Source organism: Fukomys damarensis, unplaced genomic scaffold (genome assembly GCF_012274545.1).
Source record: "Fukomys damarensis isolate Sample0158 unplaced genomic scaffold, DMR_v1.0_HiC HiC_scaffold_12, whole genome shotgun sequence".
NCBI classification, from domain to species: domain Eukaryota; kingdom Metazoa; phylum Chordata; class Mammalia; order Rodentia; family Bathyergidae; genus Fukomys; species Fukomys damarensis.
In genome coordinates, this window is record NW_022900924.1 from 43,066,863 (window position 1) to 43,094,626 (window position 27,764).

At 59.4% G+C, this 27,764-nt stretch overlaps 1 protein-coding gene across 17 annotated transcripts in view; it reads right to left on the minus strand.

Moving 5' to 3' along the window:
* Nucleotides 1-1,404: 1,404 nt before the first annotated feature.
* Nucleotides 1,405-27,764, minus strand: part of Tnk2 (tyrosine kinase non receptor 2) — a 34,956-nt gene continuing 8,596 nt past the window's right edge. Inside the window, exons 1-16 of one of the 17 annotated variants that reach the window (XM_010623996.3) lie at nucleotides 26,125-26,477; nucleotides 17,101-17,281; nucleotides 16,116-16,186; nucleotides 14,139-14,360; nucleotides 13,279-13,434; nucleotides 12,611-12,888; nucleotides 11,215-11,341; nucleotides 10,754-10,900; nucleotides 10,587-10,681; nucleotides 7,212-7,406; nucleotides 6,045-6,136; nucleotides 5,397-5,441; nucleotides 3,456-4,765; nucleotides 3,279-3,374; nucleotides 3,010-3,137; nucleotides 1,405-2,245 (exon numbers count right to left, since the gene is read on the minus strand). In XM_010623996.3, coding sequence (XP_010622298.2) covers nucleotides 2,086-2,245; nucleotides 3,010-3,137; nucleotides 3,279-3,374; nucleotides 3,456-4,765; nucleotides 5,397-5,441; nucleotides 6,045-6,136; nucleotides 7,212-7,406; nucleotides 10,587-10,681; nucleotides 10,754-10,900; nucleotides 11,215-11,341; nucleotides 12,611-12,888; nucleotides 13,279-13,434; nucleotides 14,139-14,360; nucleotides 16,116-16,186; nucleotides 17,101-17,281; nucleotides 26,125-26,448 — 3,627 coding nt within the window. In that variant the 5' untranslated portion in view covers nucleotides 26,449-26,477 and the 3' untranslated portion in view covers nucleotides 1,405-2,085. Of the gene's footprint in view, nucleotides 3,138-3,278; nucleotides 3,375-3,455; nucleotides 4,766-5,396; nucleotides 5,442-6,044; nucleotides 6,137-7,211; nucleotides 7,407-10,586; nucleotides 10,682-10,753; nucleotides 10,901-11,214; nucleotides 11,342-12,610; nucleotides 12,889-13,278; nucleotides 13,435-14,138; nucleotides 14,361-16,115; nucleotides 16,187-17,100; nucleotides 17,282-17,367; nucleotides 17,478-20,321; nucleotides 20,730-21,854; nucleotides 21,935-26,124; nucleotides 26,478-27,764 lie in introns of those variants that run through there. The other 16 variants (XM_010623998.3, XM_019207485.2, XM_010623987.3 and 13 more) reach the window with 16 other exon arrangements.

The following is a 27,764-nucleotide window of genomic DNA, read 5'->3' on the forward strand; positions in this document are numbered from 1 at the left end:
GTCAGTCTCAAGCACATAGTGAGACCCTGTCTCAAAAAAACAACAACAAAAAAAAAAACAAAACAAAAAACGTTTAAGCCCAGCCTGGACAATTTAGCAAGACCCCTGTCTCAAAATACAAAAATATAAAAAAGGGCTGGGGTTGTAGTTCCTGGGTTCAATACCCTCCACCCCGCAAAAAGGTGGACTTTAATAAATGTTTCTCCAGAAATATACAAATAGTCGGCATGCACACCACAACACGTTCAGCGTCACTAATCACCACAGAAATGCAGATTAAAGCCACATGGGACCCCACCTCACACCATCAGAAAAGGACCAGTGCTGGAAGGACGCAGTGAATCAAAATGCCATGCGCGGCTGGTGGAGCTGCAAACCGCTAGTCACTACGGAATGCAGTATGCTACATCCTCAAAAATCCAAAAGTGCAATTATCATTCGATCCAGCAGTGCTCCTTCTGGGTATGCCCAAAAGAACTGGAAGGAGAATTTTGATATTTGAACACCCATGTTCATAGGAGCGCTGTTCACAAAAGCCGAAAGGCGGAGGCCACCTGTAGACATGTGGGTAAACGTAACATTCGTCACGACATATGTGTCACATGACATACTATGCAGCCCTCAAAGGGAAGCAAAGACTGATCCATGCAACCACAAAGTTGCACCTTGAAGAACAACAAAGTGAATGAAGTAAGGCAGCCTCAGGAGGACAAATACTCTAAGGTTCCGCTTATGTGAGGTACTTAGTGTAGGAAGAAGTAGGGGCAACCCAGGTGTGATGGCGAATGCTTGTCATCCCAGCACTCGGAAGGCTGAGGCAGGAGGATCCCCGCAAATGTGAGGCCAACCTGGGCTACACAGCGAGTCCACAGCCAGCCTAACTACATAGTGAGAGCCTGTCTCAAAACCACAAAAAAATTAAAATATTAGAATATTAAATGGTGGCCACTGGCTTCTCTGGATTTGGGTGTGGGATTTGGTGTATGAACTCACCAAACTAGGCCCTATTGCTGGCATTAGATACAATCTGGTTCCCATCTGGCTCCAGAAGATGGGTAAACCTGTTCCTTTTCCTCCAAGTTTCCCTGGGCTGAGTGCCTTTAAGTACCCATAGCCCTGGTCCAGCAGTGCTTGGCCTCCAGTGATTTATTGGGCAATGATTTTCCAGGAGTACCACTACGTCCAGCTATTTCTATACTAATCCTTTCTTGTTACTAAAGCCTCTGGCTGAGCCCCAGAACCGACTCCTGTGCTTTCCACAGCATACACTCCCCTGCCTTACAGAAATCCAGAGCAAAGGTAGGCCTCGTAGGGCCTCCAGGCCTGCACTTCCTCCCTCTGCCGACAGGTGGTGCTATCCTGCTCACCAACAGGCAAGGAAACAAGCAGGCACCATGAGTAGCATAAAATAGAAACTAACTTTATTTCTCTGAAAGAAGCAGATATTGATAGCTGGGGCAGCAGCTTTGGCGACAGAGGCTGGTGGGAAACAATGGCGCAGAGGAAGAGCTGGGTGCAGACAGGAAGCACTGGTGTCCCTCTAGGGCAGCTGCCCCTTGGTCTCCTTCCAACCCTGGGGCCTTGGGCCCTGGTCCCTGCCAGAAAACAGTCTGGCACCTCTTCTCCACTTCCTGAGCCATCCTGGCTGTTTCCAGGCACAAGATCCTAAGGTGGGCCAAGCCCCTAACACGTCCACAGCCCGCAGCAGGCGCAGTTACACGCTGCCCGACCCCTGCCTGCGGGGCTCCCGGACAGTGCCCAGCCCCGATGAGGACATGCGGGTGTGGGCGCCTCTCTGCGTGGGCACACATCTTGCACTGGGTCATGCCGGCTTCTCTCAGTCTGGTCCCCAGGGCAGGGCCTGGCCCAGCCTCGGACATCCTGGCCGGTTCACAGGGCCCTTCCCACCTCCTGCTGGGAGCACCGAGGACTGAACCAAAGTGAGCAGGGACAGCACCGGGCAAAGGAGATGGGCAGGGTGGGCACCCGCCTGGGCCTCTCTTGGTCACTGGGAACGACTGGCGACAGCGGGTCCTCCAGCCTGGGCGGGCCCTTGGGCCCTCCCCACCCCGGCACATGGACAGCTCACATCATTTCTTCAGGGCAGACCCTCAGCCTCCAGATGCACTCAGCGCCTGCGCAGGGAGAGCCCAAGTCCCGTGAGCACAGGCTGGCGGTGCCAGGCAGAGGCCGAACATCCCCAGCTCTAGGCAGTGACCGGCGCTCATCATCCCCGAATGGCTTTCTGCGTTAGAGAGCAGCACTACTGTCGGGGCCCAAGGACACAGGGACAAGAAAGCCACTGCTTATCTGGATGCAAATGGGGTGAGGACAGTGGGAGCCAACACCTCACACTGACGGACCTGTGCGGGCGACAGCGCGTCCCACACTCCGCTTTCCCATCACGTCTGCCTGGACGGCGCAGTGGGCACTGGGCACTGGGCCCCAGGCCCACCCAGCAGGTGAGGCCCATAGAGCCGGGGTCCCCCGTGGGCCCGCGTTGTGACAGAAGTTTCACCTGTGTATTTATGCACTGTTCCGTGTTACTTACGTGTCCACGTACATACACGTACATACACATACACGTATATGCACAGTATAGGAAAGAGGTAACAGGACTCGGGGAGCTGCAACACCCCTTTAAGTGGGCATTAAGTTTATGTATGTGCACTTGTGTTCACATGCATGCACATACTCATGTATGTACGCATGTGCTGAAACAGGGCCTTGCTATGTCGCCCAGGCCGGTCTCAAAATCTTGGGCTCCAGCAATCCTGCCTCAGCCTCCTGACTGCTGGGAAGATAGGTGAGTACCAAGGCCTCAGCACTTCAGTGTTGCCTTAACCGGAAACGCGAAAAGAGACTGCAGGGCCTGAAGGGCAGGGGATGTGGTGGAGGTGCATGAAGCTCGACCCCTCTCCCCGAGGCCCAGTCCCTGACTCCCCAGCGCCTGGGAGCAACCGTTCCCAACCAGCACTGGGACTGCGTCCCCCGCAAGCAGGTCCTCACTTGTGGTGGGCAGGGCCACAGGAGCCCAGGAGATGGCAGCCAGCCTGCTCCAGGTTCCAGTCAAACATCTCCAGCACTTTGTGACACTCCAATCTCGGCCGCAGCCCCAGCCCAAAGAGCTGCTCCACCTGGGGGCATGGAGAGCAGCGCCGTGGGGCCCAAGGCTGAGGGGCCTCATGCCAGGCAGGGCAGGGCAGGGGGTCAGAGCAGGGAGAGGGCAGCAGCAGTCTCGGGGCCCTGGATGTCAGAGCAGTGGGTGGCGATGGTACCTTCAGATACTGGGCAGCCCTCTGCACGCTCCAGCCGTGGCACTGCAGGGCGGCCTGGCACTCCTCTGTGGTCACCCCGTGCACCATGGTCTGCAGCTGGGCACAGCGCCCATCAGCACCATGCCCAGCCCGCTGGGTCCCTTGGCCCTACCCACCCCACAGCCCAGCCCCACTCACCATCTGGACCTTGTCCGCTGGCCCATCCCCTGGGCAGCCCCTCTGTGAGGCAGGTGGCTGCACACCAGGGTTGCTGTTGTTGGTAGAGAAGTTGGCCTTGGGGTCGGGGGCGGCCTGGGGCATGGGCCGCACAGTGGCGGTGGGGGCTGCGGGGGCTGGGGTGCTGGGCGGTGGCAGCAGTGGCAAGGACTGCAGGGCCAGCTCCTCGGGACTTGGAGCCTCCCGGAGGAAGCGCTGGTAGCGCTCCAGGTAGGGAGGGCGTTCGGGCAGCAGGTAGTAGTGGGTGCTGCTGACCTTCCGGCCATCGCGTACAATGGGCAGGATGCAGGGCCCTGCCCGGGGGCCAGGAGCCTGGATCACTTGAGGGGCTGCATACTTGGGGTCGGAGGCAAAGCTCTGGGTGGTAGGCATGGTCTTCCCGGGTGAGCTCGAGAGCCGGGATGGCAGCGGGGAGCTGCCAGGCGTCACCATGGGGCTGGGGGTCCTTGAGCCTTGCGGGGACAGGGGCTCCCGGGGAGGCACCCGAGGAGGGGACACAGGTCCAGGCCAGCGGCCCAGCTCCTCCTCTCCCAAGGGGGCTGGAGACAGCTCAACCCTGGGGCGTGTGGGCCTCGGGGGGATGGGCACCCGAGGTGGCACCTGGGGTTTGTCATCACCCACGGGGCCAGACGAGGGGACCAGAGAGCCCGTGGGGACCTGCAGCTGTCGCATGCACTCCTGCTGCAGTGCCTGGAAGATCTGGGCAGTCTGTGCCGAGCTGGGCGGTGGGCCCCCACTCCGGGTGGGCAGGAACAAGTTGTCCTCCAGTGCCAGGGGGTGCCGCTCGGGCTCAGGCACAAAGGCGTGATTGGTCTCACCCCGGCAGGGCCCAGGGCCCAGCTCAGAGCCCCCCAGTGTGCTGTTGATGGAGCTGACCTCGAAGTCGTCCTCATCCTGGGCCACATCGTCATAGGCAGGGGGTGGGGGCAGCGGGCGTGCGTCCCAGTCCACCACGGGAGTGGGGTGCAGGGGGCGCGGCAGGGCCCGGGTGGGGCTCTGAGGAGGAGTCTTGTCCAGCAAGGAGCAGGCATCCATGGCCAGCTGCGCCAGGGAAGGTGCGCAGGGCCGCGGGGCGGGGACCACGGGGTCCTCGCCGAAGTCGATGAGGGTGACCTCACCGCCCCCACCACGGCCTGCCTTGGTGCCTGGGACCCGGGCTGAGGGCCTCGACAGCCACAGCCCCCGGGGCAGGCCCGGCTTTCGCAGACCCAGCCTCTTGAAGTCACTGGCCAGGGGGTCTGGGTCCTCACTCACAGGGTCGTAGGTGGGCTCTGGATGGAAAGGGGGACCCCAGAGACACCGAGTCAGGCAGGGCAGAGGATGCAAGAGGGCAGAACATGAGGAAGGGAGCCAAGTACCCCACAGGCCTCACTGCCAATTCCCCCAGTCAGCCGCCCCTTGGCTGCCAGGTGCCCAGCGCACCCCATCCTTCAGACAGAAGCGACCAGCTGTGTCTGTGTCCCCCTTCCCTTGGCCCTCTGGGGCTGTTGCTCCCCTGGCCTCCTCTACAGCAGCGCAGGCAACACCCAGCCCTGCCTCTCTGACACTCCCTCCAGGACATGAGACCCCCACGCCTGCACTTGGGCCCCGCGAAGTCTCCCCAGCTCTACAAAGCGCACCATCAGAGCTGGCACGAGCGGCAAGACCTTCTGGGGAGACCGAGCTGCTGAGCAAACCCCCTAGATCCCAGAGGAAGGGAGCAGGCAGGGCCAGGCCACGGCACAGCGAGCCGAGACGTCCCCAAGCCAGGCCCTGAGGGTCCCGGGGTAGGCAGGCAGGCCACGCCAGGCCAGCAGCGAAAGCTCACAGCAGCAGCCGCCTCCCCCAGCTTGTGTACCTTCTGGGAGGGGAGGAGAGGAGAGAGGGGAGGGGGACGGGGGCATCCTGAGCAGCCCCACTTACTCGGAGTAAAGACGGCAGGCTGAGGAGGGCGAGGTGGAGGCTCCCCTGCAAGAGAGGCCATGCGGACAGGCAGGGAGAGGGAATGAGCCGGACAGGACAGGGCGGGAGACAGGGCCGGATGGGGAAGAGGTCAGGAGAGAGACAGGGCCGACAGGACAGAAGACGGGACAGGGAGGGGGACAGACCCAGGGAGAGGACAGAGAACAGGGAGGGAGACAGACCCAGGGGGAGGACAGAAGAGAGGACGAGACAGAGCCAGGCGGAGGCGGGCGGGGGGAGTGCGCAGTGAGTAGGAGTGAGCAACTGTACAACCCCGAACACAAATGGGAGGCGGCGGCAGGATGGGGTCAGCCGTGCCCCAAACGACAGGCACGGGCACAGGACACGGAGGAGGCCCTGGCTGAGGCTCAGGAGAGGAGAGTAGGGTTAGGGGAGGGAGGAAGGAGAGAGGGAAGCTGAGGTGGGCAGGGCAACAAAGGGCAGCGAGGATGCCCACCTCAGCGGATACAGCTGCCTCTCTTCAGCCACCCCACGCCCGGCCGGAGCCAGGGACACGGCTGTCCCGCCTGCTGCCACCTGGGCCCAGCTGTCCCCAGAGCAGAACAGCAGTCTTGGGACGGCCTGGGGACACCACGGAGCGGTGCTTACTTTTCACCCTTCCCAGATGCTGGCTGGGCCGGGAGGTGCTCAGCTCCACACTCAGCAGGTCAGGGGGGTCCATGGGGTTCCCCAGGTACAGTCTGCAGAGAGAGCCAGGTTGGAGGTGGAAGCCTCTGGGAGCAGGCCGGGCTTCCCCCGGCGGTCAGGCAGGAGGCAGCCTCAGCACGTGAGGGGCTTGTGTCTGAGACCCTGCATCTGAGAGCCCAAGTGGATCGAGGTCTGGGCTTCCGACTCCCATTCCACCCGTCCTGATCCACCCACAGATCGAGACCGGAGTGGCACAGACAGAGCAGGGTCAAGGGTCACCAACACCACCCTGTTCCCCTCAGCTGCAGCAGAAGTGTGGCGGGGCGGGGACACCACGGGCGGCACCTCGCCACCCCAGCCGCCGGGCACAAACAGTGGCACCTGCACCCCGCACTCACTTCTGGAAGAGTAAGGGCAAGAGCTTCAATGAGCAAGGCTCGGAGGAGCACAGGCAGAGGAAGGGAGAGCACCGCTGGCACTTCTGCTCAGCCTAGCACTGCCTGGGCATGGGTGAAGCACCCCACAGGAGAAGGTCCCAGGGGACAACACGTAAGTGTGCGTGTGTGGGCCCTGGGTCCCTACCATCTCCTCGGGACAAGCTCTGGTCTCTTACGGCACCCTCAAAGGGGATGCAGAGCTCCCGGTGTGGCTGCACTGTGGGCCCAAAATTCTCACTCTGACCACACACCATGCATGCCCGGCAGCTGGCAGCCATGCAGGAAGGAGGGGACGGCAGCCCCATGCTGCCAGGTCAGGATGCAGGCTGGTGTGAACACCAAGGAGTGGCAGGGGTGCCATCTCCAGGGCATAAAGGAAGCTGCTTCTCAGGTTCCTGGTGCAGCCAGGGGCAGAGGTCCTTGTGCCTAGCACTGTTTCGCTGTGCCTAGCACTGGGTTCAGAGGCTTTCAAGGAGGGGTCACAGTCCCACTGATGAAAAGCATGGCAGCTTGGGAAAAGGCTGGGGGCCGAGGTGCCTCAGGAGGTGTCCCTTGTGAGTCCTGCCTCATGGGACCCCGAGCCCCTCTGCTGGAGGGAATACGAGACTTGTTCCCGGCTGGCAGGGAAGGACTCGGCCAGGAGTCCCCAGGGCAGGACCGGGAGGGAGTGGGGTCCGGGCTGGGTACTCACTCATCGATGCGGTCAGGGAAGCCCCAGCAGTGGCGGGGGTCGCTGTCCCCATGCCCTGTGTGGATGAAGCTGTTCTGCAGGGGCTGGCTGATGTCCTGCGCTGACAGGCCAGCCACGGAGGTCACCACGTTGCGAGGAAAGGGCCCCACACACAGCGTCCGCGTGTTCTGCCCTCGCCACCAGTAGTTCTCAGCCCTGCCCGCAGAGACGGCACGGTCAGCGCCAGGCTAGAGCCCTTCTCCCACCGAGCGCTCCCCACCAGCCAACCTAATGAGGTCTGCAAAGCCAGCACTGTCTTCTCACAGCTGCTCTCTCCTCCCTCCTCCCCAGCAAGGCCCAGCCCACCCCTTCCAACCTCACATCCACCCTCCAGCCAACTCCAGAGGACTCAGGAGATGGCAGGCCCCAAGGGAGCCCCCAGTTACACCCTGCCTCAGAGAGGGCAGCCACACCCTCTTCCTCCCTGCTCCCCATCCCCTCAGGACAAGCTCTGGTGTCTCACATGGGACCCAGTGTGGCCGACACAGACCAAGCCCCATGGAGGCAGCCTGAGGCGGGACAGAAGCACAGGGTCTCCCCGCCACACTCAGGCTGAGGCTCCCGCCCCCGCTGCTGGAACTGCACCATGACGGCAGTGTGGGCAGTCCGGGCTAAGGCACAGTGGCGGCAGTGTCACGCTGCTGGCACATGTGTGCCACCAGGCTGCCTGTGCTCCTCATCGCCCTCACCCTTACTTCACCCGCCCCAAAGCCATAAGCACACAGAAGAGTCCTCGGAGATGCAACGGGCCAGTGAGGACAGCAAACATGGAGGAAAGAGGGGTTGGGCACCTGGGCCCTGCCTGGGGCTCCTGACCCCCTACGAAGCAGTGCTTTGGGAGATGACAGGCGCCCAGTCCCTCGGCAGACACACCCTGTGACTATACCCTGCCTGGAGGGTAGGGAGGGCAAGGAAGGAAGGAGCCAGGACAACACCCCAGAAGGGACAAGACCCACCCGAAAATAGCAGGGCTGTTCCGAGGAGGAGAAAGGCTCCCTGCCACACACAGGCCACCATGAGGGCCGCGGGCCGCGGAAGTCAGCCCGGGCCCCAGATGCTGCTCCCAGGGTAAGCGCCTCACAGCCCCGCCGTCCTCCCAGGCCCTGCATGCAGCAAGGCTGGGTCTGGCAGCTCACCTTCCCACCCCTCCCTTGACCAGCAGGCCTCCTTCTGGCCACGTTAGACAGTGACAGGTGCCACCAACACCCTGCCCTTGTCACAGGCACAGTCCAGGCCTGAACCCAGGGCCACAAGGGCTTCCAGCCCCAGCCCACGGAGGAGAGCCCCTGGGGGTAACCAGGCACCACAGAAACACCCTCTCCCCGGGGAAGGCCAGACAGAGCTGCAGCTCACTGCCCACGCGGGCTCTGCAGGCCCAGCAGCCCAGGGTGCCTGACTCTTCACCAGCCTGCCCCCCACAGTGGGGTCCCCAAGCAACGGCCCTCGCCACTCTGAAGCAAACAGGCAGGGCGCTGGGGGAGTGAGCGAGGGCCCAGTCCCTCCAGCCTGGACCTGGAGCCTCCCTCCCCTGGCCTCCCTGGTTCTCGAGGGGCCACTGCACACCCTTCTCAGCTCAGGCTGCTGCTATTCCTTCCTCAAAGGGCACCTCAGCCCGTTGGTGTCCTCATCTACATAGGAAGCAGAGGCCCCGGGTCAGGACAAGGACAAGGCCCTGCGATGGATGTCAAACCCTCTGGCCTCTTCACCACTTCCATAAAAACAGGATGCAGAAGGGCTGCCAGCCACCTCCTCTCATAAGCAAGACCTACGAGAAACTGGGCATCCTGTGTCCCTCTCATCTAGACACAGCCTCCCGGCTGAGCTCTGCCCACCACCCGGTGCACCAAGAAGCACGAAGCTGCCAGAAAAGTTGGAGCCGGGCACAGGCAGTTTCCAGGCTTGAGATGAGAAGATACCCAAGAGCAGGAGCCAGAGAAGCAGACACAGCACACACCACACACAGGTGGAGATGGCTCACCAAGCTGATGCTCAGGACCGAGAACAGAAGGGCAGAGTGAAAGCCCCGCTGCCACCAACACATGGGCCCACTCCATCCTCACCGGCTGTCGTGGCCTCCTCACCCTCACCTCCCCTCTCCTGAGCAGCTCCAGGGACCCAGGGCAGGCTGGTGGCCAGGGAGGAGGAAGCTGAGAGCTAAACCATGGGCAGGGGGAGCTGGAGGCAGAACCAGCAGCAGAGCCAACCAGAGCTGGGGACTGAAGGCAGGACAAGGCGAGCTGTGACGGTCTGCACAGAGCCACTCTCCGGCTCTCCCACGGCCGACCTTGCTCTTGGTGACCTAGGACACCAGCCCCAGACACAGGAAGCCGGAGTCACCCCCCTGGAGCATGTGGCTCCTGGCGATCAGGGTGCTCTGCCAGGCCCCCTTCACCTTCCTGCTTCCAGACTGCTCCCAGGGTGCCACCCCCACAGCCCTTCCTCTCCCCTCTCCTGCACACCCACACACTGGTCTCAAGCAGCTTTCTCTCTTCTCCCACCAGGTACTCTGGAACCATACCCATCCCTGGCACCCAATGGCACGCCATTCTCAGTCCTGGGGCTAGGAACAGGGCCACAGTGGGTGCAGGTAAGGCCCACACCTGTCACCTAGCTTCCCAGGCTGATGTGGGCTTTACTTAATACCCTGCAGGCCCGAGCCCCAGAGCAGGAAGAAATGTTCTGTGAAAGCCGCCAGGCCGACCAGCGCCTGAGAGGGCGCCCCTGGGGATTCTCCGCTGCACGCTTCTTCTAGGTCCTCCAGCTCACCCCTGCCTCAAAGGCTTCTCCAGCCACCCAGCCCCACTAGTCCTCAGCAGCCCTGGGGATCAGATGACAGAGGGTGCTGGGAACTGAGGACTCGGGGACAGACAGGACCCCACCAGGGGAGACCCAGAGGCCTGGGCCCAGGTGAGAGCAACCCAGCCAAGGGGTAGGAAGGACGGAAAGGCCGGAAGTGGATGAGGGTGGCCTGGAAAGGTGTGGGCTTGCTTTGGGTGCTACAGGGCCCCAGGTGTTGGGCAGAGTCCTCCACCAGGGCAGGCAGGGAGAAGGCAGAGGGGAGGATAAAAGGAAGGATGCTGGGGTCACTGCTCTGCTGTGCCCCAAGGCCAGCACAATGTGGCAGCCCAGATGTGGCAGCTGGAGCAAGTGGGGAAGAGGAGCCAGTTGGGCAGCAAACCCGGGCCTAAGCCCAGTGCGCAGGAGCCCGCCTGCCCCACCCTCTCTTGTCACCACCAGCCTGTGTGCTGCCATGCGACCCCAGGAGGCGGGGGCGATCTGTCTCTGCCCCTCCAGCCTGTACCCATCACAGGGTCCCTGCAGTAGGCACTGTCCTACCTTCCCTCGATGACAGTAATGACATCATTCATCTGGATGTGCAGCTTGTCTGGCTCCTCGAAGTCCTGCAGGGCCCGCATGTCAGTGGGCTGGGCCTGCAGGTGGAGACCCATTATGTCTGCCCCGGGTTGACCTCAGGCAGCACCCATAAGCAGGCTGCCCCTCACCTCCAGCAGGAAGTCCCGCAGGGCCACAAACGTGGGTCTGTCCTCAGGCTTGTGCGCCCAGCACTGGACCATGACATTGTAGACGTCCTGGGGGCAGTCCTCGGGCCGCGGCAGGCGCTCCCCCTCCTTGTCAATCTTGTGCAGGATCTAGGAAGACGGTGGTGTGCTCAGCTGGCTCTCCACCTCCCGCGTGTCCTCCAACCTGGGCAATGTGTTGGCTGCCACACCACCATCTCAGACCCAGTTCCCAGGCCAGGTGTCAGCCCAGGTGGGCCACAGAAGGGAATGAGTGGCCCGGAATCTTCCCTCCCCTGGCCCCCTAGGCGGCCTTTCTCTGCTCAGTCACCTGGGGGGGTCAGGCAAATACCAGGTGTGGGCAACAAAGGGTCATTCAGGTGACCATCAAAGTGGCAGCCGGGAAAGAATTACGCCACTCACCCCTAGAGGGCACGGCCCCTCACCTGGCTGCCGTTGAGGCCGATCCAGGGCTCTTGGCCATAGGTGAACATCTCCCACAACGTGACCCCAAACATCCAAGTGTCGCTGGCATGGGAGAAGGTGCGGGTCTTCAGGCTCTCGGGGGCGCACCTGGCAGATGCGGGAGTCAGCCCCCATGGACATGGAACCCTCACTGGACAAGCTTTTCCCACTGCCCCACGCATGGGACTGGGGAGGATGGGCAGGGCATCCTGACCCTGGAGAACACCGTGGACCCCAGGGCTCATTCACACACAGCTGGGGGCTGGGGGTGCTGGTCAGGGAAGCTGGGAGAGGCCAAAAGCTCCAGGTCAGGTGGTAGGGGGTGAGGCCTCAGGATGTTTTCTGTCTGGCAGGAGGATGACAACTTCCAGATCTGGGTCATTTCAGCGGGAAGGCGTGGGCAGGAAATTCACATAGGATCTCGGGAAGAACCCAAACGAGTGGAAATATCACTCTGGCTTTACCTAAGTGCACCCTTGCTCTGGGGCCCCTCCTGGTGAGGTTAGGAAAGGGACATCCTGAGGTGGGCTGAGATGGGGGGAGAAACATGCACTGCAAACAGAATCAAAAGACCATCTGTACAAGTGAACCTGAACTATACAGCAAGATCCTGTCTCAAAAAACCTAAAAGAAAAAGACTTCTTGTGGGCCCTCATGTGCCTCAAAGGGAACAGGACTCAGGCACACTCACTCAAGACCTCTGAGCTTCATTCACTTTCCCACCTAAGAAATAGAACAATAACCTGCACACTCCACAGGGCTGTTTCAGAGGTTGTATTATTCACAAAGAGGCCTTATAATTTACTAACTCAAGCAGGACACCTGAATATAAACGTGGGACAACAGGCATAACTCAGGACACAGAGTCACCCAGGAGCAGAGTGCATTATTAAGTAGGGTGCGCACACAGCCTAGGGTACAAGGCAAGCAGAAGTGCATGGATTCCTCCCACCGGAAAGACCATGCTTCTCTGGGTGCTGCTAGCCCCCGAGGGACCACAATGATCTCAGCACAGATGAACCGCAGAGGGCCAGGGCAGATCTGGGCATGACTACCATCACCATGCTCTCCACAGCTTATCACTGGCTCTCCGAGAATGTGCTCCACAGTCTACACTCCTGACACCCAAAGGGCTGAATATCGAGTCCTTCAGGAAGCCTTTTAATACCCTGCCGAGCAGCACATCTTTTTGGCCCACAGTTTTTATCCCTGGGCCCTAGAGTACCCCTCAAGAAGTCCTGGACAGATGGGGAACAGATGGGTGGGTGAGAAGGGCACACGAGGACCAGGAGAACCAGTGATGTATACGGAGGCCCCCGAAATCCACAGCCTGGTCAGCTTGGACCTGGCTGGGGTCCAGCAGCACCTGCCCCTCACCAGGCAAATGGCACCTTGCGATGTTCCTGCATGACATAGTGGTCGTCATTCTGGGGCAGGGCTCGCATCAGTCCAAAGTCCCCGATCTTGACCAAGTCACGTGTAGCCAGCAGTAGATTGCGGGCGGCCAGGTCACGGTGAATAAAGCGCTTGGACTCCAGGTAGCCCATGCCTTCAGCCACCTGTACAGCGTAGCGGCTCAGAGTCCCCAGGAGGAAGTGACCCTGGTGCTTCCGCAGCCGGTCCAACAGGGATCCCAAGGGAGCCAGCTCTGTCACCTGAGGCCACACAGATGGCAGGAGTGCGTCTGAGGAGCCAGTGTGGGCTCCTGGTGCCACTCCTGAAGGCTGCCCAGACATCCTCAGTGTTCCTTCCTGACCTGACCTCCAGGGACCTGTAGGAGCCCTAGGCCTGCAGCCGATCCCAGGCCTCTCCCTCCAAGCAATATGGGAAACAGGCCCAGACAGAAGCTGCTCCAGGAGACTCAGGCTAGAAATTCCCAGCAGGAACGCAAGGGCCAGCCCCTCCCGTGGTACAGCTCTGTGAAAGGCAGGCGGCGGTACCCGACTAGGCCCATGAGCCCCTCTGCCCCTCAGGTGGGGGAGCACAGTGGGATGTGGGGGCTGCCCCCACCTCAGCCCCAGCCCTTCAGGCTCCCAAGCACTCACCATCTTCATGGGTGGCGTGAGCACCACACCGTAGAGACGGATCAGGTTCCGGTGGTCAAGAGAGTGCATGGCATTGACCTCCCGGATGAAGTCATCCATGGCCTCAGGCTGACTCAGCACGTCAGGTTTCAGGCACTTCACGGCCACACTCACCTGCTGGGCAGGATGTGCAGGCTGAGGTCTCACCTGGCGCTGGTTCTTGAGGCCAAGTTGCTCCTCCTCAAGACAGCCCAGAGACCCCTGCCTCAGCTCTGCCCAAACCTGGGGGTGAGTACAGTGCCTGTGCTGGGAGGCCTGCTGGGGGAGGCAGCCGGTGGACTCTGCAGGCCGTGGGCTGGGCCTCCCCTTCCTGGGGCAATGCCCAGTTTAAGCAGCAAAGAAGAGCTAAGAGATGCAGGTGTGACAAAAGGACACTAGCGCTGTGATAAATCTAACACCAAAGACTCCATGGTGTTAGCAAAGGGAACAGCGGCCTCCCTTGGAGGAAGGGGATGCTGAGTGGCAGGGAGCGGCCTGAGGCAGCTTTCCGGGGTGCTGGGATCAGAGTCGTGCTCCACCACACCCAGCTGCACAGGCCCTCTGTCCCTTGACCTTCAGGGCAGGCAGACACTGCACACATGTAAAGCTGCTGACTGTGCCTAGCGTATGCACGTGAGCCCGAAGGAAGCGTGCAAGAGAGCGGAAGAGCTACATCCAAATGTGCCTTAACTAAATCCAACCAAGTGCCGAGTGGGGAGAGGTAGGAATGCTGACTCCGCTTCCTCCAAACCTGAAAGTGGGCTGCCGGGAGAGCCAGCTTTTCGCGTCCACACCCGTGGGGAGGGCTCCCCCTGGCGGCCCCGGGAGGGAGCAGAGCTCACCGTCTTGCCGGAGGGCGCATCCCACTCTCCCCTGCGCACCACGCCGAAGGAGCCGTCCCCCAGCTTCTCCAGGAGGCGCAAGTCCTTCTCCCCGATGAGGCAGGTGAGGCTCTGTAGGGGCCCCTCAACTGCGGGGCCCCCGGGGGTAGGCGAGGGCTTCCGGAAGGTGCTCTGGGAGTGGTGAGGGGGGAACTCAGCCTCCAGCCGCTTTCCACTGAACACCTGTTTGGAGGCAGCCAGGGGCCAGGTGAAAGCCAGGGCGCAGCTCACTCAGTCCCAGTCCCGCCCCACTACCCCGCCCCCGCCTTGGCTCTGCTGCTGAGACCCGGCCCCTTCCAGCGCACAGCCCCAGGGGAGCAAAGGAGCCGCTTTCCACTGAACACCTGTTTGGAGGCAGCCAGGGGCCAGGTGAAAGCCAGGGCGCAGCTCACTCAGTCCCAGTCCCGCCCCACTACCCCGCCCCCGCCTTGGCTCTGCTGCTGAGACCCGGCCCCTTCCAGCGCACAGCCCCAGGGGAGCCAAGGCCTCAGCGGGAGAAGGGCAGGCAGCCACGGCCCCACCCAGCCATGGACAGGGACAGCCCAGGGCCCTCCAGGCCCTGCTCTCCAACTCGCTCCTCCCTTCCTGGGCCCCACGAGGCACAGATCCCAACCTGGAGCCACACAGATGGGGTAGGGGCCCAGGCGCCCTCCCTGCAAACACCTCCCTGTCCATTTTTGGCCCTGGCCCCTTCTTGGAGGTGACCACTTGGTGCTGTCTGTCTCCCCTCCCCAGGGAGTCGGCTGCCCTTCATCCACCCTGGGGAGAGGATAATTTTAGTCAGAGGCTAAAGCTATGTGTGTCGCTGCTGGGCCTGGGAAGACAGCTGCAGTTCTGGAAGGACGCCAAGCCCTGAAGGCTGAGAAAATAGGGGGCTTAGGGGAGATGCCAAGGCCTGGGCTGGCTAGGGTGGAGCCAAAGGTGGAGGAACAGGAGGGAGAGGCCATGAGCTGGCCACCTCCATGGAGGCACTGGGGCAGCCTGGGCCTCATGCAGCTCACTCTTTCTACCCCTAAGGGCAGCAGAGTCCCCTCAGTGGGTGTGAGAGGCATCCCAAATCTGGGGGCCTCTGCTCCACCCTTCCTCCCCATAATGGAGCTCCCTGTGTTTGCAGGCAGGGCCCTTTCTAGTCTCATCTCTGCAAGGTGAGCTGGGCAGTGAAGCCAGCGACACTTTAAGAAAGCAGTGACTTGGGCCAGGGAGGGGGTACTGGCCTCCCAGAGGCCTCCTGCAAGCCAGCAACAGATCAGAACTGGCACCCTATGTTGATGCTCTCATGGCTTTGCCGGCCCCAACACACTCATCCTTCCCTGAAACCTGGCCTGAAACCTGGTCAAGAGACCAACACTGTGTCCCCAAGAAAGGCCACCAGATCCTAAGAGACAGCCCCTCTGCTGGCTGGACCAGCAAAGCGCTCCTGCCCAATCCCCGCCAGCTGTTCTGCCCTGTCCCTCCCTCCCCCAACTGGGCCCCAAGTGGGGAGGGAGGCCGACTGGCTCACTTCCTCCCTCATTGTCTTCCAGACAATGGGCAAAGTTCCACTGAGTCAGACCAGGGATGCTACACCACAGACCCAAATTAGGACAAGGTGGTGGCGAGCTGGGGAGGAAGCTGGGGGTGAGGGCCGATGACCAGAGCAGCTCAGAGAGCAGGAGCCTAGGGCAGGGGACCAAGGCAGTTGGCCAGGAGGCCCCACCACCCTGCCTGACACTGGCTGCAGTGTGCAGACACAGCGAGGCTGGGAAGGCACCCAGGCTGCTCACATGGCCATCCCCAGCAAGACACTCAAGCGACCGCTGCCACACAAGTACTCAGCCTGGTGAGACCCGGAGGAGGAAGGCCCGGGACAATATAAAGGGGCACAGTGAGAGCGCACCTGCCCAGGAGAGGGCGAGGCGCCTGGCACTGCCACACAGGATCCCGGACCACCCCACCCACCTTGCTCATCCACGACTTGCGCTTGTACAGGGCCTTCCTTCTCTTCACAGCCTCCCACAGCCGCCGCTGGCCTGTGCAGAGCAGAGAAAGGACAGGCACTGTGGGTGGCTCACATGCGCCCAGACCGCTGCCCACCCTGCAGCTTCCCAGGTCCCCTGCATGGCCCACACTAGACGCTGCCCAGTACAGGACACCAACTAAACCAGTCCCATCCAGGTGAGGCGAGGGCTCCTCTTCAGCAGATACTCGTGGCAGCCGTTTCCCACAGTGGTCCTCCAACTAGATGGGAGTCTCATCAAAATTAAATAGTACTGGTCCTCTCCAACTCTCCAGAAAAATCAAGGCAATGGATAGAATAATTCTCAATTTTGAGTTGCCTGTGAATTTTCTTATGCTACTGCCATCAGACATTAAGGATCCAGGCCAAAAGTAGCATCCATTGGTATCTAACAGATTATTGACACTGGTAAGTTTCTACTGTTCTATGAGAACACCAAGACTTCTGGGTGCTACAACCACTGCTCTTCCAACACAAAGAAATTAGAAGAGGCGGGAGAGGAGGGAGGGAGAAGCCAACGGAGAGCTTTTCTCTTCTTTCCCCTAAAGTTCTCTGGGCATCGACCCACTGGTGCTCAGAAAGGACAGCAGAGCAGTATCAGGGCTCCGGTTACAGAGGGGAGAGGAGGAAACACATTGCATAAGCGTCTGATCAGACAAAGGGCGCAGACAGTCTTAGGGAGCTAGAGCTGTAAGATCCCAAGCCCTCAAAACTCTGATTTGCCTTCACATCTGCACAAGTTCCCAGCACCCCATGGGCAGCATCCACAGCTGTCCCTCCCCCCACTCAGGGACTGGGACGGGCAGGCAGGGCCCATCTGCCAACCATGGAGTCACAGGGGCAGGTTCTCCCATGTGTCCAGCCATCCAGGAACAGAGGAGGTAAATGATCAGAAGGAACAGACAGCAAAGCCAGGGTCCCACCTACCAGGCCGGCCCATGCCAATCTTCTCCAGGTCCTCGTTCTTGACATACTCGAAGTGGGACAGACGGGTCACATTGAGGTCGTCACGGAGCCGCAGGAAGTACTGTTGGAGCTGCACCTCAGACAGTAGCTCCAGAAGCCAGCCTGTGCCCTCCTCGGGCTGCATGCTGCTGCTCCCCAGCCTCTGCAGAGGGACGGGAGAAGGGCTCAGGGACCGGACTGGGCTGGGCTGGCAGGCCTGCCACCAGGGCACTGACTCCCAACACTTACAATACAGTGGGGCTGCCTGAGAGGGCTCAATACACCTTCCTGTTCCGCAAAACAGTTGACCACACTTCCCTCCTTCCTGTAAGCGTCAGGGCGGCAGGGCAGACGGAGGGCGGCTGAGACAAGACCTAGGGCTGATCCCAAGCAGCCAGGGCTGGTTTCACTCCTCACATCAACCGCTCTGTGCAGCTTCCCTGCCTGCTCTTAACACCTCCAGCACCACAAACCCTTTGATGACTTCATTAAAAACATCAATTATCTCCCCAGGAAGACAAACACATTCTTACTGCTAAAATTCAAATTAGAATGTCCCCTGAAACCCATCCATGGGCTCCTCAGATCAGACAGATGTCCCAGGGCATGACATCTAATCCAAAGACCACTCTGCAGGCCACCAGCAGGTACCCACAGGGCACCAAGGCTGAGACAAGATGGTGGGGAGCTGAGTGGGCTTCCAGACACCCCAAGTAATGCAAAGCAAAGCTCCTGCTAACAGCTGTCATAAGAGACTGGCCCTGTGTTAAGATTCTACTTTTTCAATGATAGACAGACGTCTGAATTCATATGTGAAATCTGGTCTTCAATTTTTTTTTTTTTTTTAAGTACACGGTAGCCGGGGATTTTGCTCAGTGGCACCTTACTTGCCTTGCAATCGCAAGGTCCTGAGTTTGATCCCTGGTACCAAAATAGAAAAAAAAAAAAAGGTATATGGTAAAATATTCAAAAGGCACAAGGAGTCTAGCTCCTCATCCCAGAGCCAGCTGCTGCCCATACTGTTTTTTAGACAGGGTCTTACTATGTGGATCAGGCTGCCCTTGAACTTATGGCGATCCTCCTGCTTCAGCCTCCTGAGTGCTGGGATTACAGGCGTGCGCCTTCACGCTTGGCTCCAATAATGTCCTTTATGTGCCCCTTGGAGATTTATCCTGTACACATTCACATTATCCATCCCGTCCATTCTGTTTCTCGCTTTCATTTAACTTACATCTTTCTCCAGACTTTAAATGGTGTCAACTATTCAAGTTTGAACATCCCTCCAGCGAGTGATTTCTGGCCCTCACCCTCTTTGGTCCAGAGGAGAGGCCAGTGGCACCTTCCAGCTAAGCAGCCTGACCCACCGGTCACCAAATCCACCCGGTCCCAGCCCAAAGCTGAGGCTTGGCCAGACTGACCAAGGAAGACGGGCGAGAGGAAGAGGCCAGCTGCCCAGCTGGGGCTGAGTGCGCTCCATCGCACACCGAAAGGCAGCCTCACCCTGACTCCTATCATGACGGTGCGCACCTAGGGAGGTGGGCACTGGCAGCTGGGCCCAGCAGAAGCCTCCCGCTGCGGTTCCCAGTGGTCCTGCCAGCACAGTGCCCAAAGCCCGGCATTTCCCAGGCAGTTCAGGATAGCACAAAGACTGACAAATGGCCATGAGCAGTGCTCCCTTCAAACCTTGGCTCTTCCACCAAGGTGACTGGGCCAGCTGGGGGTTCCAAGCTTTAAGCTGTAACCCTTTACAAGGACGGTTCTCTGGGAGGGTGTCATGCCCCACTTGGGGACACTTCTGATCATCATGATGGTTGGCAGTGAGAAGGACTCAGCATTCCTAGTGGGTGGCGGGGGATAAGAATTTCCCTGTAAGGTACAGGACAGTCTTAAACACTATCCCAAATCCCACGCAATGTAATTCACACAGGTGAAAACTTGTTTATGCTTATCCATGCCAGAGTTGAATTCCATTTGCTATGTGAACAAGAAAATATTCTAGTGGTTTTAATATGCACCGAATTTTCCTGGAATAGTACTAGGGACACTAAGGGAAAACTGAACTTTGGTTTATTGAGAACATAGCACAAGTACACTCTTTGGAAAAGCACTGGTGAAAGCAACAGCCTTATTTCCAAACTCCCGTCAGCACTGGTATGTGCTGCCCCGTGCTGTCCCGCCTGAGCCCTGGGGTCTGGCCACTTCCTCCTGTCACTCGGGCCATGGGCAGGTCAGAATGCACGAAGTGTTGTATGCTACTTCCCTTGACTGACTCTACACACAGGGTAACAATACAAATAATACCTAGTATTTCCAGCTATACTCACTATATGCCAGTTACAAACATTCAGCTGTCTTAACTTTTATCTTCAACCAAACCATTTAAAAAAAAAAAAAAAGAGGGCTGGAGATTTAGCTCAGTGGTTCTGCTGCCTGCCTCACAAGCACAAGGACCTGAGTTTGATCCCTGGTACCAAAAAAAAAAAAGAGAGAGAGAGAAGCAGCAGTAGAAGAGCAGTAGCAGCAACAGGGCTGAAGTGCTTGGTGCCCTGTGCTTCCCAGAATAAAGCTCAGAGGTACACTGTGAAGCTCATGGCTGGGCAGGTGGAGCCAGCCAGCATTTCCAGTGCCAGTGCTCTGTCTTGCAGCAAGAGGGCCTGGCCTTGCTGGCTATGGGGCTCAGCAAAGATCCCCACCAAGGCAAGCAGAGCATAGGAGCTGTGTTCTCCTGGCCTGTGCCCAGTCCCAGGCTCTCAAGCCTGTCCTGCTCTGGGCACTACAAGCAGCTCCAAGCCACATCCTGGCGGCCAGTGCTGGGGGCCACCCAGAGGCCCCTTCCCCAAAGCTACTCAGACAGTCCAGCCCCTCCCTGCTCTCCAACTGCAGAACAGGGCTGCTGCATGGAGGGATGAGAAGATGGGAAGGATGCTGAGATGAGTCCAGTTCCCCTCCTTGAACTCCCCTTCTGCAAAGTGCACACCCGGCTGCAGCCTCCTGAGGTTCCGTCTCCAGCCCCAGGTGCACAGTGTCTGCACACTTGTGTCCACATGTGAACACGCCCACACACACCTTTTAACATGCATTCCAATAAGAACAGGCGGCCAGAACAGAAAGGCCACTCTGCCCCAAGTCAAGCCCAGCCATGAGGTGTCCCTCAGCCACCCGTTGTCCCGCTGCCCTCAGTGACCGGTGCCAGTAACACTCACTGTGTACAGCCGCCTCCGCAGCCTGGCTAGGAGAGGGAACGACAGCTCCAGGCCAGGGAAGCGGCGAGCTGCAGGCATCTCCGCAGAACTGACCGCCTCGGGAGGTCAGTGGGGCCACGGGCCAGGAAGTGGCCAAGCAAGGGGCCCCACTCCTGAGCTTTATGCTCTGTTCAGATGTAGGCTGGCTGAAGTGAGTCCCCGAGACACCACCGTGGGGGTGGGAAATGAGGCAGAAGAACAGGATGGCCCCTCTGTGCTGCCGCAGGCCTGGCTGGGCAGCCTTGAGTCCTCTGTCCCGTCCCGTCTTCTCTCTGGGCAGTGGTCACAGCTCCAGCCCAACTCCCTGGCTCCCCCACCCGACTGGACCGCCTTCCTCCTCCTCCTCCCTCCTTCCCCAGCTGAGCAGCTCTGACACTGGCTGAAAAAGGACCTTTCTGAATCCCTGCCAAGAGGACGGGGGGGGGGGCTGCCTCCCCATACACAAGGCCCCCTGTCTCTGCCTCCACTGCAGCCTCATGGTTGCAGACAGTTCCTGGGACTGCAGGGTGGGAGCTACGTGATTCCCAGAGCACGGAGAAGAAGGGCTGCAGGCCCACAAGGGCTTGTCTGAGGCTGTGCAGGCTAGAACACTGCTTGGACTGGGGAGCTGGACTCCAGTCTTTCTTGGACGCTGCAGACAGATCTCTGGAGATCCCTACTACTACCAGCAAGTCAAAGCCTTGGCTGAGTGTCTCCTGGCTCAGACCCTAATGTGGCCCTGTTTCCCTGGTGCCTGACGGAAATAGGCAGCTGGCAGCCTGCCAGCATGGGGCAGCCCAGCCAAAAGCCAGGGTGGGGAAAGGCTCTCGGGCCGCTCCTTTGGGGTGGCCTCGTCTCCTGCCCACATTGGGGTGCCACTGCGTCAGGCCAGCTGGCCCAGGTCCAAAACCATTCCGACCAACATGACTTGAGACTGCTGCAGGGACTCCCTCACCCTGCAGGCTCTGTCCAACAAAGCACCCCACCACAGACAACAGCCTCAGCTGAGGGGCTAGGGACACTCTGTGAAGCCCCGCAGCCCCTACATCCCAAGAGTTGACCCTCCTAGAAGGCGCCAGCTGCTCTTAAGACTTTCCTCGCTCTGGCCCGCAGACACACCTGACAGCTGCAGGAAGTCCTTCCTGCTCCAGCCCCAGGCCCTGCCTAAGGAGCCCCTGTTTCTTGCACACTGCTCTCTTGTCCCTATCCAGCTGGCCACCAGCTCAGGGGCATCCCAGCTGGCCTGCAGGATAGGCAGCTGGGGTGAAGTTTGGGGGAGTCAGCATACCAGGATCTCTTCCAGTGCTGGGCTTCCTTGGGGGTGCCTGAAGGACAGCTGGCTCCTTCTCTGACCTGGGGGGTACCCAGAAATCAGTCCCTCTTCCCCAGAACCCTCACACCACACAGAGCTTGTCAAGGGAGCCAGGTGCAGCTGCCCCTCAATCCGAGGCTGAGGTCGGCACTAAAGGGCAAGACAGTCCCAGAGGGCACAGGGTGCTGGGAGAGAATTCTTACCGCAGTTTGCAGGCAATGCCCTTAAGTGCTCCTCTCTGTGACCAACCTTCCATCAGGCACCAGCCCCAGGCAGACCAAGACACCTGGGATTTAGGGGACAACTCAGTCAGGTTTATTCCATCAACTGTTAAGAAGGGGCTTTTAGATAGCAACGGCAAGGTTAAAAAGCCTAAGCACACCAGAACCGTCAGCGCCCCAAATCCAGCAGAACTTCATGACTAGCCAACCCCTGGGATGTCTAACAAGAACAAGACCTAGCAGCTTTCCCCAAATCTAACTGTGGGAAGCTGTAAAGACAGGCAACCACATTGGGTGTCAGCACCAGGTCAGTTCCTGAACCCTTCCTCCCTGCCCTAGAAAACAGCCTGACCTTTTTGCCGTCAAATCTTTTTCTCCTGTCAGTTACCGCCCTCTGCCGGCCAGAAAAGGAAGTGTGTGATCTCCAAGGAGAAAGACAGCAGCCCAGGCACAGGGTGACCATATTTTCCAAAGCAAACGGAGACATCTGGCTTGATATAAAGACTCAGTAGGCCAGTAAATGGGAGTGTATAGGACAGAGGACTCAATTTCCCCGAAAGACTGGACCCAGGTCTGAGCAGTGCTTCCCAAGCTCCCAGGGGGCACTGCAGAAGGCCCAAAGGGCAGCTTAAGAGTCCCAAGGCGACATGCACACCCGGGCGAGGCCAGCACTGGTAACTCACCACCACTGACACAACCCATCCCAGATCTTCCCTGGGGCCAGGAGCAACCCGTATCCCTGGTACCCCATACCCTGGCTGCTACTACAGAAAGCAGATGATGGGGCCTGGGTGTCAGGTACCTGGTTTGTCCCCTACCTCCTCCCCTCCTCGTCCCCCTGCCAGACGCCACCGGTAAGCGGTTGTCTCTCTCAAGGAGCCAAGTCCCCGATAAGCCAGGGAGGCACAGCAGCAGCGCCACGCCCCTCCGGCAGCTCAGCCGCGTCACTGTCCTGCGCTGGGGGAGGGGGAATCCTGAGCATCCCGGTGAGGGAGGCTCCAGCCGGCCCCGCCCCCACGGAATCCGGCTCCTTAAGCAGGCGAGCGGCGCACTCAGGCACACAGGCATCAGAGTACAGCTCGACCTTCTGAACCTTGGGGAGCCACCTGCCGTGGAGGGAGGTCCCGCCCTCACTGCCCACACCCACAACTCCTCACTCGCAGTCCCCAGCCGCTCCAGGGCAGATCCCCAGAGGCCTGCGCCTGGCTGGGCCTGAGACTCCCTCCGCTCACCGGCTCCAAGGACACAGCCAGGCTTCACCTGCAGGCCCCCCGGATCTTCATCCCAGCCTTGCTCCAGAGCCCTGCCCTGTGCCTCACCTCCTGGTCTTGACCTCCCTGGGATAGTGCTGGCTGTGTTCCTGGACGCTGGGCCAGCTCACCCTCCCTGACTTCAGACCGGTGACTCCCGCACATGCCCACGCAGCAGCAGAGTCTGCTCAGCCTGGGAAGAGGACAGGCAGGAAGTCCTGCTGTGCAGGTTCCTCCTCTGCCGATTGGGACTGGCACCCAACATGCCAGGCACAACGTCTCGTGCAGATGGCATGGGAAGCAGCCAGACTCCTTCCCACCTAGTGTATAGGGCTGAGGTCAGGGGGCGGAGAGGAAGGAGCGATGCTGAGGACGCAGCACCAGCCAGCCACAGGCTGAGCAGAGGCTCCGCATGCCACTGGGTGGGCCTCATCAGGCTCACCAAAGCCCCTTCCCCACCGTGGCCTCAGCATTATTTCTCCCTCTGCTCCCTCTCCACCAGCTCTGCCCCAAACACCCAACACATGGGAAGGGTCAGGGGATGGCCAGAACACTTAGGTCCTAGATGCTGGCAGAGTCCTGCAAACTGCTACAGTCAGCAGTCTTGGGGAAACCAAGGAGAATGTCAGACCGGCCCCTTCCTGCCCAGGTTCAGTCCTCTTCCTGCTTTTTCCCCGCCTTGTCTCCCCAGAAATCCCACCTCCTGACACCATCCACTGTACAATCCACAGGACCCCAACCACGTGATGTACCCAATACCTTGATCTTCACTGGCTCCCTCTCCCTTCACTACACAGCTAAAGGGAGCCAGGAGCGGCTGAGGACAATGGCCTCCAACATCTACCCCCGACCCCAGGCTCTCAGACGGCACGTGAAGAGGAGACAAAGTGCGTGACTTCCAACCAAGAGGAAGGTCCCAAGATTCTCCACTGCATGCTTGGGAAGAGAAGCCCACCCTACCAAGCCGGCCCCTCCCACCTCGGTCTCCCTCTTCTCTGAGCCCAGAAACAGGACAGTATGGGAGGGAGGGCCGGCCCTGTCTTCTGCATCACACTCACCAAGTCGCCCGCCTCAGCCCACTTCTGTGCCCAGGGCCAAGCATAAGCACCAAGGCTGGTTCCCCTTGGGCTGTGTCCCCGAGGGAAGTGGACCTGGCAACCTCACACCATCAGGTCAGCCTGGTCTGAGAGGGGCGGGTCAGGGGCCAAGGAAGAGAAGGGGTGATTCAGACACACGTGTGGCTGTCCACACCCGTCCCTCCCAGGGAGCCTGGCAGCCGCAGTCCAGATGGCGTCCTCACCCTCCTGAACTGTCCAGTGTTTCCTGACACTGTGACCTCACCCTTCCTTCTCTTCCCACAGGACGTGCCTCGCCCTGTGGTCACAACCTCTCCTTCCAGAGTGCCACTGCCACCCAATGCTGTCTCTAGACCTGAGCGCCTTGCTCTCCCGACCCTTCTGGGGCAGCGCCACTAGGAGGCTGGCACGCACGCTGACGCACATGCCCGCTCCTCCACAGGCCGCCCAGGCCAGAACGCTCCACCCCACCACGGCATTCTCCGCCTCAGAGGGCTGTACCCTCCTACCGATACCTTCACCAGTGGAGTCACACAGACCTGGGCTGGAATCTCAGCTTCATCGCTTTCCAGCTGGGCAACAGCTGAGCAAATCACTTAACCTCTAAGCCTCAATTTCCCCATCTGGAAGCGGGATAAGCAGAATGTCCTTTCCAGGGTCCTCGTGAAGTGTCGACAGAGAGGGGAGGTAAGAAGAATGTGCTGTGCTGTGTGCATCGACTCCCCCAGGAGTGTGATCACGAGGTACCGCAAACATGAGCCAGGACATCTTTCTTTACAGTCAACAAGATAACAACTAGCACTCAGCACGGCACCTGGGACATGGTGCTTGTTGTTACTGTCAGCTGCACACAGACCTGAGGTCCTCCTCCTGCTCACGTTTGGGAACTCCTCACTGAGTAACTCCATGGGCACACAGGCCTGGCAGGACCCACGCCCTGCCTGTTTCCTCATCTCCACCTCTTTCCATTCCTCTGGAGTCTCTACATCCCAGCCATGCCAAGTGCCTGCCCTTCCCTAGACACACCTGGTCTTCATTTTAATGTCCCCGAGCTATTCTTTGTGGCATTCCTCTTTATCTACAAAATGAACTCCTATACACCCTTCAAGACCCAAATCAATGCTGTCTCTTCGGTGTATTCCCATTCCCTATCCCCAAATGGTTGCTTGCATGGCACCAAGTCCCCAAACTGTCTTTTACAGGAATTCTCATAAACAAGGGCAGTTATAAGCACATAATAGTGTATGCGGGAAGCCACCAAAGTACTTAAACATTAAGTTACACATTTAGTCCAACCCTTCAAAGGTCACTACTCCCGGAACCCTCTGCACCAACGCTAATTTTACCGGGGGCCTCTTTTGCATCCACCTCCACTGTGCTCTGCACACTGTGAAGTAACCAAACTTGGCAAGGGACCCAGTCAAGAGTCTGGTGAAGAGGACTTCAGCCTTAGTGACAGACCGTGCCTGCCTCTTGTCCTGTGTGCCACTGCCACCTGAATACCCAGCAGACACGAGGAGCAAGCCCAGCACTCTCCCCATTATTTATTGGTGGAGGGTACCACGGACTGAACTCAGGACCTTGTCCTTGCCAGGCAGGCACAGTGGTGCTGAGCTAAATCCCCAACCCATCTCCCCAGTATTTCTAATCCAAAGAAGCCAGTGCCTTCCCGGGAGAGTGGCTGTTGGTCACATCCCAGCCTCTCCTGCCCTGGCCCACAAAGCCACTTAGATCCAAGGTCAACTCAGTCCATCAGGCAGAGAGCACCCCTAACCCTTAATATCTGCCCACAGAGGCGTCTTTGTCAGGCTGTAGAGAGGGAGGCCTGGGATGGAAGCCTCACACAGAAGAAAGCAGCAGACAGGGGAGAGCCGGGGTACAAGGTCGGGGGGAAGCGGGGCTGACCCTACGTCAGGGGCTCCATACCTCATCAACCCCAACACCTCCAGAGGAGGAGGCGTAACCGTCAGACGACAAGGAGCCCACTGCCCAACCTGGGAACAGCGCCCACGCTGAACTCCTCATCTGTGCCAAGCGGTTTCCACTCCACCAGCTGAAGGTAGGCTGCCAACCTGCCATCCTGCCACCCAGAGCCAGGACCTCAGAGTACTGACGCACTCCCCCGCAGAGATACCAGCAGCATGGGACAGAGGACAGAGTCCCGTAGCTGCTGAGGCTTGTGCCCATGCCAAGCCTGGGATGCCCAGCCACAAAGCGCTGCCTCTCACTGTTGTCCTGCCTGGGTGCCATCAGACACCAGGGCCCAGCAACAGCTCCAAGGAGGGAGGATGGCAGCTGGGAGGAAGGACGCCACGTGGCTCCCAGCAGCCAGGGCTGGCAGAGGCTACCCGGCAGTCACACCGCCCGCTGCCAGCTCAGGCTCACCACCCCCACCCTCCGCCAAGCCTAGAGCTGAAGGGGCCCATTGTTGGGCTTAGAGTGGGGTCAGGAGGAGCGGCGTTGGAGATGCCAGGCTGTGCACTGTGGGTCAGTCACTCTGCAGAGCACAGCTCATCTCGCCAACCCAGGGGTCAGGCACATGTGACCCCTGCAGGCTGGAAAACCAGGACAGCCTGAGTGAGAGAAAGGTCAGGACTTGATCTTGCTTATCACTGCATCCCGCCCACCCATCTGACCAGTGAAGATGCTGAGACCAGGAAGGGAAGGGGCTGGCCTGGCCCGCACTGAGAAACTGTTGTATGGGACAGAAGCCCAGCAGCTGGGGCCCAGCAAATGCTCAGGGCACTGCCAAGGTCAGGAGGCCCAGATGGGGGACTCCCTTCATTTAGTGGCACACAAAAGCAGGAAGGGGCCAGTGTGGCCACACCCACCTGGGGCTCCCAGAAGGCACAGCTGCCCAAGGGAGGAAACAGGTCAAACCCCTGGCCCCTGCCCCTTCTGTCACTCATCAGGTACCCACTAAGTGGTCACCGTGCAAGCCGCTCCAGGAGACTTCAAAGGAGCACAAGTCCTCATCTGGGTCCTCAAGATGACACTATGTACAAGCCCCTCACTGAAAGCTTCATCTTCACTGATCGATTTAAAACACTCCTGACTACTCTAGATTCTCCCTCAATTTCAGATGAGAAACTGAGGCTCTGAATGAACATGGCCACCACGGAGTAAAAGGCAAAGCCAGGAATTGATCCACATAGAACTGTACATGAAATTGTTTGGCCCAAAGATGCCGACCTACAAAGGACAGAGTGGAACTCTTACATCCACCGCAGTAAAACATTCCATGTACACTGGACCCTGCACTGACGCTGAGAAAATGCATAGGTTCCATGAGGGAGTTTAAAGAGGGGACAGGAGCTGGGCAAGGTGGCGCACACCCGTAATCCCAGTACTCAGGAGGCTGAGGCAGGAGGATCACCATGAGTTCGAGGCCAGCCTGGACTACACATTGAGTTCAAAGCCCAGTGCCGGGCGTGGTGGCGTGCGCCTGTAATCCCAGCACTCGGGAGGCTGAGGCAGGAGGATCTCTGTGAATTCAAGACCAGCCTGGGCTACATAGTGAGTTCCAGATCAGTTTCAACTACATAGAGACCCTGTCTCAAAAACAC